Source organism: Pisolithus orientalis, assembly GCF_024613125.1.
Source record: "Pisolithus orientalis strain OTSU chromosome Unknown F5J12scaffold_43, whole genome shotgun sequence".
Classification (NCBI taxonomy): domain Eukaryota; kingdom Fungi; phylum Basidiomycota; class Agaricomycetes; order Boletales; family Pisolithaceae; genus Pisolithus; species Pisolithus orientalis.
In genome coordinates this window covers 281,730-297,986 of record NW_026260824.1, presented here as the reverse complement: position 1 = coordinate 297,986, position 16,257 = coordinate 281,730, and the positions used below count along the sequence as shown (strand labels likewise).

The following is a 16,257-nucleotide window of genomic DNA, read 5'->3' as shown; positions in this document are numbered from 1 at the left end:
CTATCAGACAGACGTGATGCAGGTCATATTTGATTTGACTCCTAGTTAATGGGGCATGCTCATGTGGCTGACTGATCACACTGTGGTGGTTTCAATGTTATCACATGCTCTAAAGAGTATTCCAAAGTGAAAATAGCATATTTTCTTATGAATCAAATTATGAGACTCTTGTAAATCTTGATTTCAAGCAAACATATAAAATTTATCCAAAGTCTATATTGTGAGAAATGTTGAGATGTGTATCCAAAGACAATTGGAAACTATATATTGCAAGAATGTCACAAGGTTATTGACAATAATATCTTCCTAAAAAGCTGGTAACAACAGTAAAAGTTGAAACTTGGAAATTGCTTCATAGGGATGCATGATTCAATATTACACAATCCATTCCGAGATTATCAAACATAAGATTATCTGCATCATCAAAAGGTGTTACCAAAGTAAATAACTAAATATCAGTTCTGAGATGCTCAGAAGACATTGGGCAGAGAGTGGGCCAATGATTGGCTGGTGACTGCCCAGTGATCTCCATATTAGGCATTCTTTTTGTATTTCCAATGCAATTAAGAATATCTAGGTGATGGTATGATTGACTAATCTCTAGTAATGGTACTGGAAGGAAGCATGCAACCCAGGCAGCATGTAATATAATGATGGGGAGTGTGCCCCCTTTGTTGTTATAGTTGTAGGCAAATTGACCATTCTAAGGGATACACCTCATTTGGTCATTTTCATGTCCAGAGGCATATCAACACAGCTCACAAAGGCAATGTCTATATACAGATCCTACATCTGTCTATATGATGTGATTATATGAAAGCACTGAAGGAATGTCAGTAAATCAATCATGATTAGGTTGAATGGCCTATCTTGCAGCATCAACAAGTCATGCAGCAATGACCAGGCAAACATCATATAATGGGAGCTGAGTCCCATTCTCTAATACCACCCCTTTCAGGGTTTTTTTAGTTTGACATTTACTGATGCAGTGAATTTCACCTTTGAGTGTGCCCTTCAGTATTAGGCAGTGCTGACCAGTCCTTGTTGGGTTGGTGGGAGACAAGCTGCATGCCAGAATAGTGTGATGTTTGATGATGGTGCTTGCAGTGCTTGAGGTCATGGTGGCCAACACATGCCTAGGAGGCACCACACCATGCTTCTCTGAAAAGAAATGATCTGGAATGGTGGTGTGAACCACTTGCTTGCCCAGGGTCCTGTGATTGTAGGCAAGCCTGACTCTCAAGCAGACATGCCAATTGCTGAAGTTACAGAAGTTGTTGTCAAAGAGCCAGGACATGCATCCTAAACAACAAAGTTAAGAAAATGTGTAGCAAGGGAGGGAGAGAATCAATGTACCATAGTCAATGCTCTGTTGCTCCTGCTCACTGCAACGTTGTGCATTGATATCATCAGGGGTGGTGACCCAGGGGTTGCTTGGACCTGGATCCACTGAGGGAGTTTCGCTTGGTGGTGGAGGTGGAGTGATGCTGCAAGGTTGAGATTCAGGTATGAAACTTCCCTGTCACATATGATTGAATGCCACAAAGTGTGAGGAACCTAGCAGTGTCCCATCAAGTAACATGCCAAATCTAAAAAGGAAATATCAGTGCATGACCCCTAGCAATGAAGTGACTTAGCTGGAGATGACTGCAGTATTTTTGAACATCATTGCACCAGAATGGATTGCAACTGTGCATGAAGTTTGGCCTACTGATCACAGTGTCCCACTGTATCCCTTATTCAGACCTGAGATGATCATACTTCACATCCAATATGATGTTCTGCATCACAAAGGGAGTAGTCCCTTAATTTAGCACAGAAGTTGATAGGGATGTCGCACTATGATGCCATTAGAGAGATGGGATGACAGGCAAAGTAGAACCACATACCCATGGAACATCTTCAGACTCCAGTGTAAGGGTTGTGGTGATCAAGTTGATGCTGTGAATGACCCCTTTGACATCCACAGCAGGACCACATATGACTTGTACTAGGTTGCCTTTAAAACATCCCACCCCTTCTTCTTTGAGAACTGCAGTGTTGGTCGAGCTGTCACTTGGACATTGTCCAAGCTGACAATGATCACTTCATCATCAGCCCCATTGCCATCACTGTCCTCACTGGGAACCTCTGGTACTTGAGCCTTGGACTTGCCCTTGTCCCCCTTGGCATCTTCATCATTGAATGCCTTTTCAATGTGCCACATGACCCATATTTGTCTGAGGCTGCAGGAGAAGTATTGCACTTGGCCTGTGAGGCCCCTGTAGGGTCCAGTGAGGATCCATACTGTGTCCCCTGGCTCTATGAAGTGCTCTTCAACTGGGGGATGGCATTGCGGTTGATCATGGGGGTCTCAGTTGGGATAGCTCAGCAGTGCTCTGTGCGATGCCAGGAAGATCATAGGGATGTCCATCTATGAGCAAGCATCAGCAAAGGATTTTACTCTGAATACCCTGACTTTCCTGTTGTCCATCATTGCCACACAATAGAGCCATGTCCTTGATCATGTTGACACTAAGTACCATGCCCTCAAAGCCATGATGAGGGCCAGCAATGACATCTTCTGAATTGCCACTTTGAAACTCACATTTGAAGTCATAAATTGAAATCTCCAGAGATGCAGGCAATTCCAGGGTAGGATTATCCAAACAAACAATCACTGATTCACCCTGGATGTCCATTGTAACATAGGCTACCTTGTTGACAAACTCCCCAGCCTGAATCTTGCCATGGTCCCCTACCTGCCACCTTTGAGTGGAGAAACAAGTCAAGGTATGTATGACCAAAGTGGGATCCATGCCTGACACGATGAACCATGCAATTTGCTCAGGAGTAGGCAGGTTCACTGGCTCAACATTACACCTTCGAAAATATCCATGAAGAAGGCCACAGTGATACTGAGACCAGAGGCAGTGGGCAATAGTATGCCCCTCCAGACTCAGGGTAAGGGTTACCTCCAGGCCATGTTTGTAGGCCAGGTCCATGTCAAAAAGCTCCCAGTGGACTGCAGAGTTCTCACCACCAGAGATGTAGGGCAAATTCCAAGGAACAATGAGAATGTACACCGAGTCACCTTTGACATGCTGTACATAGGTGATTTCATTTTTGAGGCTGCCTGTTAACAAGCAAACCCAAGAGCGAACAGGTATGTCACAGGGCTGTGCAAAGGACTCCATTTCTTCCATTGGTACTGGCATGATCTGTGGGATAAGATTGGCATGTGAAGGGGGGAGCTTGAGTCAGACATCATGTGCACTGGGAGCTTCCACATATATGTGGCAAGGGACCAAACAGAAAGTCTTGCATTCCAGGCCCTCCAGCACTTCATGCTGGAGGACAAATCCTGCAGAATGAGCTAATGGAGACCAGGTAAGTTCCCAAGCAAAGGAGTGAAGAGGAGACATGATGTACCAGAGGGCAGCACAACCTTGAATACTCTTGGCTGAGTCCAATTTGTATTCACCTCCATATGATCTTTGACATTATGAACTGGGCCCTGCTGATGCACCTTTGCCCTCGACCCTTCTGCACTCCCCTCACCACCATAGCAGTGGAAAAGGCTTTTGAGCTGTTGAGTTAGATTCATGCACCCCAATGGAGCTATCTTAGTCACCCTTGGATGGCAGTCCACTTTGTTGTCTAGTTTGTCTTCCTTGTCTTCCTCTTCATCCTCTTCATCCTCCTGCACAGAAATATCCAGATATCGAGAAGCAGACATGCTCATTCTTGGACACTTTGCTAGGCATAGAGAGTGGTGGGATCTGCACAAGCTTTTGCCTGATTGAGTGGTTAGCAAGGGATCCAAAACCTAAGGTGAACATTGGCTTACAAGTCTGCAATGAAGGAGCTTGGGGGGAGAGGATGACATGGGAGACATTGCCTGTGAGATACAGAATGAATTGGTTTACAAAATTGCTTTGAGAAGTTTACTTATGGGAAGAAGAAGCTTCAGCAGGGGGGGGTCACATACACCTGGTGGATGTCAGTAAATTGCAAGGATTTAAAGATCTACTTACCAGAGGGCTTGACGATGCCACACTCAGCCATGGCTGCCTTAACAACCTCGACAGCAGTACCCTCCCAAGAGGCTTCAAATACTTGGTCAAAGATGGACTTCCACTCATCAAACTGGTACCTGTCACTGAACTTCTCCATCTCTGTCAAGAATATGCCAAAGGAAAGGCTATCATCAGTTGCCCAACACAAAACCAACTGCCATGTGGCAGCATCTTCCAACAAGGGAACTACTAGGGCTACCTTAGCTTGTTTGAGCTCCTGTGCAGCCTTGATGGTGTTTATCCCCATGCCCCCAAGATTCAATATGATGATCTTGATCAGGTCTAACCATTCCTCCAATTTGAAGGCAATGCCAGCAATGGCAAGCTCGATTTCGATGTTGAATAGGAGGGTGGTGTCAGTGAATTCTTCACACACAAACCTCTCAAGAAAGGCAAATGCCTTGTCATTGAGGAGAGCAGCAGTGATTTCAACCTTTGGTTCCATTGATAGCCAGGTCATCGCAGAGCTGGAGGTAACTAGTGAGTGGTAAATAGAGTGGAGGGGGAAGTACTAATGAAGCAATATAAGGTGACAATTTCTGCTATTTGAGGGGATGGGCACTAAGCTTGGCAACCAGAACTGCTACTGTCCTGGACAAGAGGACAAAAAATGGTATCTTTTGATGTGGACAATAAGCATGATCTAGGGGTATGTAATCAGATCAATAACCAAGTATGCAGTGTACATTGTGCTTATCTTTACTCAAGCATGCACAACTTCATTATATCTTGGTCTACACTGGTATTATTGAAATTCTGTAATGCCCACTTTGATAAGTTACTACAAGCTACCTTAATTATTATGGTTGACAGTGTCTACATATATACAAGTGCACATTTATTGGGTTAAATGCTCAATGGCACTCAGACATTGTACTTCAAGCCACCAATTGCTGTTGCAGTGGCAATCAAGTCAGATGCCACTCACAATACCCTACCATGCACATTTATTGGGTGGAATGCTTGAACTGCAATGAGCGATTGTGAATTGAACATTGTGCCAGTGACTTACTGCAAAGGATATGACACAACTGTGGGACACAGTTAGTACACAGGTAGCACTGTACATTGGCCACTTACCTGTGGTGAAAAGAGGGAAAAAGTGTTCATGAGAAAGTTTGCCACTGATATACTGAATGCAACTCATGATCATGTGGTAGCCACTTAAGCAAAGTGCCAAACCTGACACATGGACATGATCATGAGTTGCACTTAGTACCTTACAACTGTCTAACAGCAGCAAAGGCAGCATGATGGAGAAAAATGTAGAAACAAATTCATAGATACAAAATGAATGCAACTCATGATCACATGGTAGCCACAGCAAAATCGCACAATGCATGCACTGTCAATCTCAGTATTGTAGGTTAGAATGTGCAGACTTGGTGTGCATTAGGTTTAGGCTTAGTTCATGAGTGCAACACAATAAAGATCTCATCACATTCATACAAGATGACATGAAAGATGGTGTGCAGCAATCATCTAAACAAATAGGGCATACAAGTGGATATGTGGGTGATAGCTGTAAGTTGGAGTGGGATGTATGTATATGATGGATTCTAGGCACAAAGGTACAAGGTACTTCAGGCTGGCTGTATCCAGTACATTGAGCACCCACCTACAGTTTGAGTCTGACAGTTCACTTGGGTGAGGTGTCTCTTCTCACCTTTTGCCAGTGCCTTGATGAAAGGTACTTGAGATGAAGGTGGATCATATCAAGAATGGGCCAACAGTGCTTGTAGTCCTCGAGCTGTGGGAACCATTGCCTGGCCTAAAATGGGTGAGTAAATTTGCTCTGGACACAATAAACAACCTACAATGCCAGTGACTTTCTGAACAGCTTTGAAATCCTGGTAGCTCCTGCTTTTTGTTGTATTGAGATACTTCTTCACTGCTGTGTGGATGACTTGCTGCCAAGTCTTACCTTAGTTAATGAAGCACATTGTCTAAGATGTAAATACCTTGACTTTATGCATCTCATTGTCACTCCATCACAAGTGCTCCTCAAGGCTGTATCCACCCCTTCCTGGACAGCCTACCTTGCTGGGTGGTTTCTGAATTTTAGTGGTAAGCTCAATAGACTCGAGGTTGGTGAGTGAGGAGTCTGAGGGGAAGGCAAAGATTGTGGTTCCCCAACATCAACACTGGTGAAACTGACTGTCTTTGGTGACCAAGGCAATGTGGGTGTATCCTGATTGGGAAACTGTGACTGAGGCAATTTGGATGTATCCTTAGCAGGCATCTGACTGGACTGGGGTGACTGCGCCCTACACAGCTCCTTCCTATTCTCCAAAGAGGTCTGATGGCTCATGGGCCTCATTTCTTGCTCTGCTACCACAATGACATGCCAGACCTGCTGATACACTATCTCATCCTGTGAGGATAACAGGGGCAAAGCCTCCACTGGGTGGAGGACAAGGGGAGGAACAGATTGAGACCTTGCGCATTGCAACCTGACAAGAGGCATGGGGATTCAGTTTGATTCAGTCACTGGGAGGAATTGAGGAATTTATTAGGGCATTTATGAGGGTGGGCAGGTTATTGTTACCCACATTATTGTTTCTGATCAATTAATCATGACAGCATTCTCATTGTTTGGAGTTAGTTGCCTGGTTGCAAACACCATGCTTCTCTGTGTTTTTCTTATTGGTTTGTCCCTAATATAATCAATTGTACCTTAGTCTAATGACAGACATCCAATTGGGACCATGCACCAGGAATGAACAATTTCTTTGATCCTACTGATTCTGTTTGCCCCTGCTGCTGGTACATTATCTTAGACAGAACACAACATAGGAAGGTGGAGAAACAGACCTGGGTTGAATCACAGGAGTCGTCATTATGTGGGGAAGCAACTTGGGAAAGCTGTCAAGGAAGCACTAAGCAGAGACATAATTGAGACCAAGGATACCCTACCCTTCTCATGCACCTCTGCATGATTCCAAAAGCTAAACCAATAGCATCTGCAGCTACACACTCAATATTGTTGCAGAATTTCTCATCCATTGGTCCCTGGAAGTCTGCTAAGTGGCACTGCACTATACTGATGATGCAGGCTTCGAGATTAACCAAAGATGACTGGGTATCTTTGAACAACATTCAGTTGAGGCAAAGTAGATTGAGCAAAGTAATAGGTACTCACTGCTGGAGCTAGAAGACTGGATATCAGTATCTTGGAATGATGCTGGGTTGATGTGAAGTGGATTGAGCATAGTAACAGTACTTACTACCAGTGTCAAGGGAGGGAAAGAGTGCACTGCCAGAGCTAGCACTGAAATACTGTGTTGCTTGTGTAGAAGTACCATCGCTCCCACTAACTGCTGCATATGTTCATCAAAAATCAGGCATTCCAATTTCATTGCACACCAGAGTTACCAGAAGCACCCCAGATCATTGTGTCACATTGGACCAGCCAGGAGGAGCACAAAGATGCAGATAGGGTAAAGGATGTTAATGATGAACCAGAACACATGTAGGGATGGAGACAGTTGTGGGAATGCTTTGCATGATGAGTAGGTTCTGCCATCTGTGTGGTGAAAATTGGCTACAACAGGAGATGTTATATGGTAAGATTGTTATTGTCAGTGCAGAGCATCGCAGAAAATGCACAAGACAATAGTCATCACCAGCATCACACCTTGACCAAGATAATCAAGTCAAACCTAAATATGAAATGAGAATCAAACATTCATAATGAAAACAATGCACACCAATTATTGCCATCACCACCCAATGCTTGTATACATGATGTTTACATATGGTCTACACATGTAAAATAGGAGACATTGTTACTTTGCTACTTCCCCTATTGGGAGTTCAATGCCAAGGGCTGCACCCCACACAAGTACTACAATGTATACACAGAACAAGCAAACTAACACACTGAAAAAAACCTAGCATTGGAGATGGAATGAAGGAAGCCAAGTCTACCAGGTAGGCAAAGAAGAGCAGGGCACAAAATGCCATGAAGCTGGAGGACAACATGGACCAAATGCCAACTTTCACATGAGGTACACCTGGTCTGGCACCTCGTATGTGGATGTTTCTTGCATGTATGCCTAATCCCATCATGAACTCAGGTTGGTTGTAGAATCACAGAATTTTACTCACAACAAGCAGGGCAGGAGTCTGAACTTACAAAGTGCCTTTCTTCTCGAGCAGGAAGCATGCTGAATCATTGACAGTCAATTCAGTGTTTGCTGCAGTGGTTATCAACTCACACTGGTTGTAGGAGTAGGGACTGAATCTACCACAAGCCCCCCCCCTTTGTGCTATATATGGAAGGGACATAACTCCTGGCTTGACACTAGCCTTATTTGTAATGGTGTAGACCAACTTGACAACCACTTCAATGAGTGTGCTTTTGTTTTTGCTCGAGGGAAGAGCTGTATTAACAGGAAGTGTTGCAGGAATGAGGTAAACACTGTTGTCAGGCACCATAAAGGGCAGCAAATAACCAATGCATTTTGACAAGTGAGGGACTGCTGCAAGGACACAGGAAAAAATGAATGGGAGGTCTGCTATTGTAGATGTTAGACAATACAGATTGGAGCCACATTCAGATTAAGGTTGGACTCACTCATGTGCATCCTGACAACATTGGGTTTCTAACTTCACAACCTTGTCAATTGGTCATCAAGCCATTTGGAAACTTACATTTGGATTGGAAAACAATAAAAATCATCACCACAATGGCTGCTAAACAGGTAGGATGACCTAGACATGCATAATTAATTAAATTAAACATATAGGCAGAGTTAGTACACAACCTACCTGTGTGGTGACAGGTATGTGACATCATGGAATTGCATGCTGGGTTACAGGGACCTGCACAGACATCTTTGGTGAGCAACAATGCAGACAACAACTCTTACAGACCTGTTGTAATAAAATAACAGTAGCCCAAAGGTACGATCTTTTGGTCTTTCTTGTATTCAGAGCATATTCAAAATTTTACACTGCTCATAACCAATTCTCTACAAGCCATTACAGATTAGCTACTATATCTATCTATGTACTTGATGTTAATTGCTGTGGGCACAGTTAGTCCGTAGTAGCAGTCAACATTGGCCACTTACCTGTGGAAAGAAGGAAAAAGGTGTTCATGAGAAAGCTCACCACTGATATACTGAACACAACTCATGGTCATGTGGTAGTGCATGTGTTGTGTGATGTGCAATTTTGCTGTGGCTACCACATGACCATGAGTTGCATTCAGTATATCAATGCCAACTTTTCTCATGAACACCTTTTCTCTCTTTCCACCCCCAACAGGTTAGTCACTCATCAGCTCTTTGTACTTTGCAACCTATTAACCATCTTCACTTGCAGTCCACCACTAAAGATAGTGTAGCAGTAGACCACTTCAGTCACACCACCCAGGGGACCTATTAGGTTCATATATTCTTATAGATGTATCCACCTAATAGGTGTTGACCACCTGGGTATTCCCAGCAACTGCTGGAGATTCACCAGGCCCTGGAGATTCACCAGAGCAAGGGGCCAGACATGGACTTTCCCCAGGATTATTATATCTATAACAGAGTGCCTAGGGTCCAGATGGGGATTTCCCCAGTCGATTAATAGACCTATTTCCTGGGCATCCTGGGGGATTCGCCAGCCTAAATGGACCTGTTCCCAGTGCATGCTGGGGGATTCTCCAGCCTGAATGGACCTGTTCCCAGTGCATGCTGGGGGATTCTCCAGCCTAAATGGACCTGTTCCCATGGCATCCTGGGGGTTTCCCCAGCCTAAATGGACCTGTTTCCTGGGCATCCTGGAGTTTCCCCAGCCCAAATGGACCTGTTTCCTGGGCATCCTGGGGAATCTCCCCCCCACTCTGGGGATTGTCCAAGGAATGCTGGGGATTCTGCAGGCCATGCTGTGGATTCTCCAACTCACTCTGGGGATTCTCCAGGCAATGCTGGGGATTCTCCAAACCACCTTGGGGAATCACCAGGCAATGCTGGAGAATCTCCCACCCACTCTGGGGATTCTCCAGGTCATGCAGGGGATTCTCCAACTCACTCTGGGGATTCTCCAGGCCATGCTGGGGATTCTCCCACCCACTCTGGGGATTCTCCAGGCCATGCTGGGGATTCTCCCACCCACTCTGGGGATTCTCCAGGCCATGCTGGGGATTCTCCCACCCACTCTGGGGAATCTCCAACCCACTCTGGGGATTCTCCAAGGAATGCTGGGGACTCTCCAGGAAATGTTGGGGAGTCTCCAACCCACTCTGGGGAATCTCCAGGCCATGCTGGGGATTCTCCCACCCACTCTGGGGATTCTCCAGGCCATGCTGAGGATTCTCCAGGAAATGTCATGGAATCTCCAACCCCCTCTGCACATTCTCCAGGCACTGCTGGGGATTCCCAAATCCAATATGGGCATTCTCCAAGGAATGCTGGTGATTCTCCAGTCAATGCTGGGGATTTCCCACCTGCTCTGTTATGTCCTGGGGATAGTGATACAGTTGGAATTTGAGGGCCATCAGCTGTCTTTTGTCAAGGCATTTATAAAGAAGAACCAGCAAGGAGTGACTAGATCAGATATGTGGAATTAAATGAGTGGTTTTCATGCTCTAGAATAGTAGTACTATTGCTCTCTAACACAGAAAAAAAGATTTCACAGCATGACTTCCTAATTAGGAAGATGGGTGAAGGCATAGGCAGCAGTGGCATAGGCACTGACTTTGAGCAAACCTGTTTTTTCTCCAGCACCATGCCTGGGGACTCCAGGATGGCCATTGATTTCTCCTAGCCACATGACCTATTTGTCATGTGATCCTATGTCATGTGACTTCTGTGCTCTGACTTGACCCTACACTTTTCATAGTCAACTGTAGTCAAAAGTGCACACTACCAAAGTGTAGCATAGCCTACACTATGCAGCACTACAAACTACTACAACTAGTACACTAGTATGTGTTGCTACTACAGGGAGTGATAATGGAGTGATGTCATCATAATGAAAGTTGTAGCCCCTGATTGTGTAATCATGGCAGTATGCTTATCTTATCAGAAAGTGGACAATTGCATGAGAAAAATGCAAAACACTTGTGATCAGCACTATGCTAGGAGAAATCAATGGCCATCCTGGAGTCCCCAGGCATGGTGCTGGAGAAAAAGCAGGTTTGCTCAAAGTCAGTGCCTATGCCACTGCTGCCTATGCCTTCACCCATCTTCCTAATTAGGAAGTCATGCTGTGAAATCTTTTTTTCTGTGTTAGAGAGCAATAGTACTACTATTCTAGAGCATGAAAACCACTCATTTAATTCCACATATCTGATCTAGTCACTCCTTGCTGGTTCTTCTTTATAAATGCCTTGACAAAAGACAGCTGATGGCCCTCAAATTCCAACTGTATCTTGGAGTACAGAGACAATTTGGCAACTTGTTTCTGAAATTGAGAAGCCAGCCAATCTAAAGGTTCTCTTTGGTATCAAGGAACTCCCACCCCTCTTCACAACTTTCTGCAGCCCACTGACATGCAAAGAAGTGATGCATGCAATATCCTGCAGGGTGGCACCATATTGCACATTTGGGATGAAATGGAAGTTAGCACAAGCTCAAACAATCTAGAAGAAAGAGGGAGTTACAGCATCTGACCAGTGGTACAAGTAACACAAAGATATATCAGTGTCTATCCCCAGGACATAACAGAGTGGGTGGGAAATCCCCAGCATTGACTGGAGAATCACCAGCATTCCTCAGAGAATGCCCATATTGGATTGGGGAATCCCCAGCATTGACTGGAGAATCACCAGCATTCCTTGGAGAATGCCCATATTGGATTTGGGAATCCCCAGCAGTGCCTGGAGAATGTGCAGAGGGGGTTGGAGATTCCATGACATTGCCTGGAGAATCCTCAGCATGGCCTGCATTTTGCTGGCATTGGGAGTATTTGCCAGCCACAGCAGCATATGGATGTGAAGTGTCCCCCTGCCCTGTGCTTCCACAACACCAAAGTAACCCATGACATGGCCAAGCATGCCCACATCACAGATTGTCCTGTTGCCTGATTGGCAGATGCTGAACAGAGTCTCCAAGACAGTGTCAATGATGAAGTGGAAGTACCAGGCAGCAGCATAAAGGTTTGTGGTGATGTTTTCTGCCTGTCAACTACTATTAGGACCTAATTGTGGGTTGAATTGGTTCAAATCTATGTTTTCACCTGCAAAAATCTGAGCAATAGGATCATGTATGTCAACTGGATTTATTTTCAGCCAAAGTGATGGGCCTCCAAGCATGAGACACAAGCCCCAGATCATACTCCAATACCCAGCACAGGCATTATCAGATCCAAGCACTTGCCCATTTGCTGCTGTGACATGTTGCTGCTAGGCATGCACTCATGCATTACTAATCAGCTTGTGTCGCACCTCCTTGGCTGCAGTGTTCTTGAGGTCTGCAATTGTGATGGATGATAAGGCAAGTGTATCCCATTCAAAGTCCTTGTGCCTCATTTGAAGATGTGCAGATCACATAGTCTCTTGTTTCTGCATGAGGGCAAAGACCATGAATGGAAACAAATGGTGTGTGGTGAATCAATGGTCATGATACTGCATGGCCCACTTACAATGTTCACACAGACTAATACTGACCAGATGTTCTGCCTTGATAGCACCCTTGCCATAAGGAAAAAGCACTGGGAATGCTGTGCTGAGTGGGTTACATGTTGTGGGTGATGACAGCAGGGTGGGGAAGTCATCAATTGGTGCATTGCCATGGCGCACAACATACCCCCCCTTGGCGGTGTTCTCATTGAAATTTGCAAGAGCCTGTGCCATCAACTCTGAAGATGACACTTTCATCTGCTTGAGATCTGCCACTCCAAGCACATGTATTGGCATAACATCACTGGTGTTTGTATCACACACATGATCTCACTGTCTGTGTGCAGTGCATTGAGGATGTACTTTCACTTGCAAGATCCCCATCCCCCTCATTCTGCTCCCAGGTCTCATCTCTCTCCACATCTGCCATTGGTAGGTCACTCTCGCCTTCCACTTCTCTTGCAGGACATATCTCAACACCATTTGCAATGTGGTTATTTAGTATCATGAGCTCATCATCATTTACCAGGTCCTCATTCATCGAGTAACCCTCTCTTTCCTGAAGAGCCACATCTTCACTATCTTGATATCAGATTGTCACTTCAATCTCTGCAGGTATGCTGTCCTCTGGTAGCATGAAGATACATTCATCGGATATCATTGTGTCACTATAATTTTCATTGTTCACCTGCAGCCATTTCAGCACATCATGTACCACTTCCCATCGCACTCGAAAGGTGCGAGAGAGCCAGTCCTTTGGTAGTTGCTTCATTCCCACCATTGTGGTCACCAAAATACTGCTCAGCATCTCGACAGTCTGCAGCAGCAGTCTACCTTCAAGCATATCCATGATGGCAGGGACATTAATTTCATACAGGGTGACATTTCCTGCCATGGCCCATTGCAGATGGCATGGATTTTGTGAGCAATTGCCATCTCTGGGATATAACTTGAATACATAACCCTGATGATAGTGCCACACAATTAGCAAGCTCTCTACAAAGCTCAAGATCTGCAACACCAATGGTATGTCACCTAACCACAGGTTGTTGTTCATGGCATATTTGGGCAGGTGATCTGCATGCAGGGCTTGGAGACATTCTTGGCAGACCCACCCTTTCCCAACCTCATCTATATGGCTGCTGTCAACCAGAAGTCTGTCCCACAGCTGGTGTGTGGGATGTGCTGTCACAGGGCTCAGATGTCATCAAACATGTGGAATGTCTTTGCTGATGAACAAGTCCCCTGGTGTGTCTGAGCTTTTAAATTTGTCAGGTCATTGCTTGCCTTACCTTCTTTATGCAGAAGCTCCCACATGCATATGACACAGACTGATGATGCAAGCACCTCGTTATTTGTAGCATTGATGAAGGCTGCTATGCAGCGCTGATGTTGTTCAGGAGTAGTTAACTGCATATATTGCACTGTCACCTTGTGTTGCTCCTGCTCATCCTTGCCACTGCTTTCATTTGCAGTGGCCTCATCCATTTTGCACTGACATTTGGTATGCCATCTTTCCTGTCACATCTCTTTCCCTTTATGCTTACACTCCATGGTCATTTCTTCCTCTGCCCTGGCCACATCTTGTATCATGTCTTGCACATTGCACAGTAACTGATAGATGACTGGCCCCAATTGTGCCCATGTTCACAGACTGTTTGGGAGGGTGCCTGCAGGAATGCTGTCATACAATTGCTGTCGAGTCAAGCATCCCCAGATATCAAACATTTTCACTGCAAGCTGGAATATGGTGGTCATGCTTGGTAATGTCGATTGACAGACTCCTCTCTATGCCACCACCATCACATGAACCCCTATTGGTAGCTCTTTAAATGCATGGGGCATGCTTGAGGGGGGCCAGGAACTCATTGCCCATGTCCACCATCTGCACATATGTCTGACTCCAATCTGGTTCAGTCATCCACAACTGATGACATCAATGTGTCCAACACACCTCTTGAGGGTGTGTTGACCTCCATCCTTAGCTGTGACTCACCACTGACTTCTTCCTCCATGGTAGAAAATCTCAAAGATAATACACTCACAATCTATGCTGCCACACCCAATCTGGCTGCTTGTGTGGAGTTTTTCTTTGGTGGTACCTCTGGCAATGTTGCTGCAAGGAGAGAGATCTCCTTACTATGGGATTGGGTATTAATTTCTATTTTATTTGCTTTATTGTTTCTTTACTTACCATTATGGGCACTATACTTGAGTACTATAGTTCACTTTTTGTGTGCTTAGTCAGCACCTATGTACAGTTTGTTCATACTGTAAGTTTTTACCAATAGATGAGTTACCCCCAAAGATGAGAACAAGAGAAAGACTGCCCCAGACAGCCCTAGACAGTTTCCTATCCCTCTACACTCTTTGCTCAGGCTAAAGGAGCCCCTTTGGACTTACTCTCCCTCTCAGGTTCTGGTACTCCATCCTCAATCCTCACTTTTATATTTCCTCACATCGCTGTTCTCAAAGGTCACACCAACAATGTCACTGAGTTGGTACTCAGTGGAATATTCAAAATTGACCACCAGGAGTTCTTTATGGGCCCCAAGGGTGGCTTCTCACCCAAGAATGCATTCAGCTGTGATTTTGCAGATACCAAGCTGACTTGTAACCTTCTTGCTGTGCAACATGATGTTGTATATGCCAGTACCCAATGCAACTTTCCCTTGATCATCTCGAACATCAGGGCATTGGAGAAGCTTGTGCCTTTGAAAAAGGGGGAGAGTTTGCTTTCATCAGTGCATGAAAGTTGTGGGATGCCATGCATTCACCTTAGTCATGCCTTGTTCACTGTACATCCTCTTGCTGCTGTGGATTGTTCTCTTCACTGTATCTGATCACATGTGATATATAGAAAAAGGAGGATGATGATGACCCAGACAACATTGCCTGCATTGGTATGTGTCTCCCTCACCATCAAACTCTGCATTCTCTTATGTGCATGAGTGAAGATGCTATGATGGCATGGCCTGTGCAAGAGGACAACAGGGAGGCCCTGAATCATGCTGCCTCAACCCACTATGTTTCTCCCCTCCCTGTGTTTGATGTTGATGGCAAACCCATCCAGCCTGTTGACTATCAGTGGGTGCTAAGTGGTGCTGTCATTCAAGTGCAGTTCACTTTGTTACATTACTTTATCAAAGGTGATAGGAAGTCTATTTTTACCACATCTCTTTGTGAGATGCACATCTTGTGAGCCCCTCTGCATGGTCCTGTCAATCCCTTCAAATGGGTGCATCAGGGTTTGCTGAACTCAATTGGTGAGAACAAGAGGTCTTGTCTGGTAAGTTTACCTCACATATATGGAATGTTGGCTTAATCCCACTGTCACCGTCATGCAGACCTAATGCTCAAGGTGGTGTTCTGGCTTCCTACAGACATCTCCACACTACATTTAACTTAAGTAGCTTGATCATGTAAATAAATCATGTGCATAAGAACTGTGCATGTCATGTGGTATGGGGGTCATTGCAGGCATGGCTGTGTGCACCAATGTCATGGGTGATGCCACCTGCCATCACTGCACTCTACATGGCATTCTGTTGTGATTGTAGACAGCCATGAGTTTAAGGACCTCCTGGGGTGACAGTGCCTGGGATTGTGTTAGGGGTGGGTGCATGGCATGACATGCTGAGC

The 16,257-nt window shown here is 45.1% G+C and overlaps 5 protein-coding genes across 5 annotated transcripts; 2 read left to right on the top strand and 3 right to left on the bottom strand.

Moving 5' to 3' along the window:
• Window positions 1–1,020: 1,020 nt before the first annotated feature.
• Window positions 1,021–4,518, bottom strand: F5J12DRAFT_785839 (uncharacterized protein; the record flags this gene model as incomplete). The annotated part of the gene is made up of 12 exons (XM_051743315.1): window positions 1,021–1,064; window positions 1,153–1,302; window positions 1,357–1,487; window positions 1,747–1,781; window positions 1,890–1,941; window positions 1,992–2,319; window positions 2,444–2,560; window positions 2,588–3,115; window positions 3,412–3,682; window positions 3,717–3,808; window positions 3,830–3,880; window positions 4,017–4,518. The coding sequence occupies 12 exons, from the start codon at window positions 4,516–4,518 to the stop codon at window positions 1,021–1,023; spliced, it is 2,301 nt and encodes a 766-aa protein (XP_051596105.1).
• A 404-nt stretch (window positions 4,519–4,922) lies between these two features.
• Window positions 4,923–6,525, bottom strand: F5J12DRAFT_785838 (uncharacterized protein; the record flags this gene model as incomplete). The annotated part of the gene is made up of 8 exons (XM_051743314.1): window positions 4,923–4,951; window positions 5,071–5,089; window positions 5,139–5,190; window positions 5,278–5,288; window positions 5,725–5,829; window positions 5,876–5,977; window positions 6,098–6,112; window positions 6,217–6,525. The coding sequence occupies 8 exons, from the start codon at window positions 6,523–6,525 to the stop codon at window positions 4,923–4,925; spliced, it is 642 nt and encodes a 213-aa protein (XP_051596104.1).
• A 121-nt stretch (window positions 6,526–6,646) lies between these two features.
• F5J12DRAFT_785837 (uncharacterized protein) lies at window positions 6,647–8,869 on the bottom strand (the record flags this gene model as incomplete). The annotated part of the gene is made up of 15 exons (XM_051743313.1): window positions 6,647–6,715; window positions 6,753–6,833; window positions 6,873–6,923; window positions 6,970–7,006; window positions 7,036–7,144; window positions 7,201–7,242; window positions 7,286–7,375; window positions 7,425–7,602; window positions 7,696–7,720; window positions 7,851–7,905; window positions 7,952–8,028; window positions 8,197–8,227; window positions 8,279–8,481; window positions 8,715–8,774; window positions 8,832–8,869. 15 exons carry the CDS (start codon window positions 8,867–8,869, stop codon window positions 6,647–6,649), a joined length of 1,146 nt encoding a protein of 381 aa, XP_051596103.1.
• Window positions 8,870–9,261: 392 nt separating this feature from the next.
• On the top strand, window positions 9,262–10,544 carry F5J12DRAFT_896795 (uncharacterized protein; the record flags this gene model as incomplete). The annotated part of the gene is made up of 2 exons (XM_051747974.1): window positions 9,262–9,332; window positions 9,914–10,544. 2 exons carry the CDS (start codon window positions 9,262–9,264, stop codon window positions 10,542–10,544), a joined length of 702 nt encoding a protein of 233 aa, XP_051596102.1.
• A 3,964-nt stretch (window positions 10,545–14,508) lies between these two features.
• On the top strand, window positions 14,509–16,024 carry F5J12DRAFT_785836 (uncharacterized protein; the record flags this gene model as incomplete). The annotated part of the gene is made up of 8 exons (XM_051743312.1): window positions 14,509–14,578; window positions 14,636–14,766; window positions 14,877–14,888; window positions 14,994–15,359; window positions 15,476–15,518; window positions 15,573–15,764; window positions 15,887–15,904; window positions 15,963–16,024. The coding sequence occupies 8 exons, from the start codon at window positions 14,509–14,511 to the stop codon at window positions 16,022–16,024; spliced, it is 894 nt and encodes a 297-aa protein (XP_051596101.1).
• Between the last annotated feature and the right edge of the window lie 233 nt (window positions 16,025–16,257).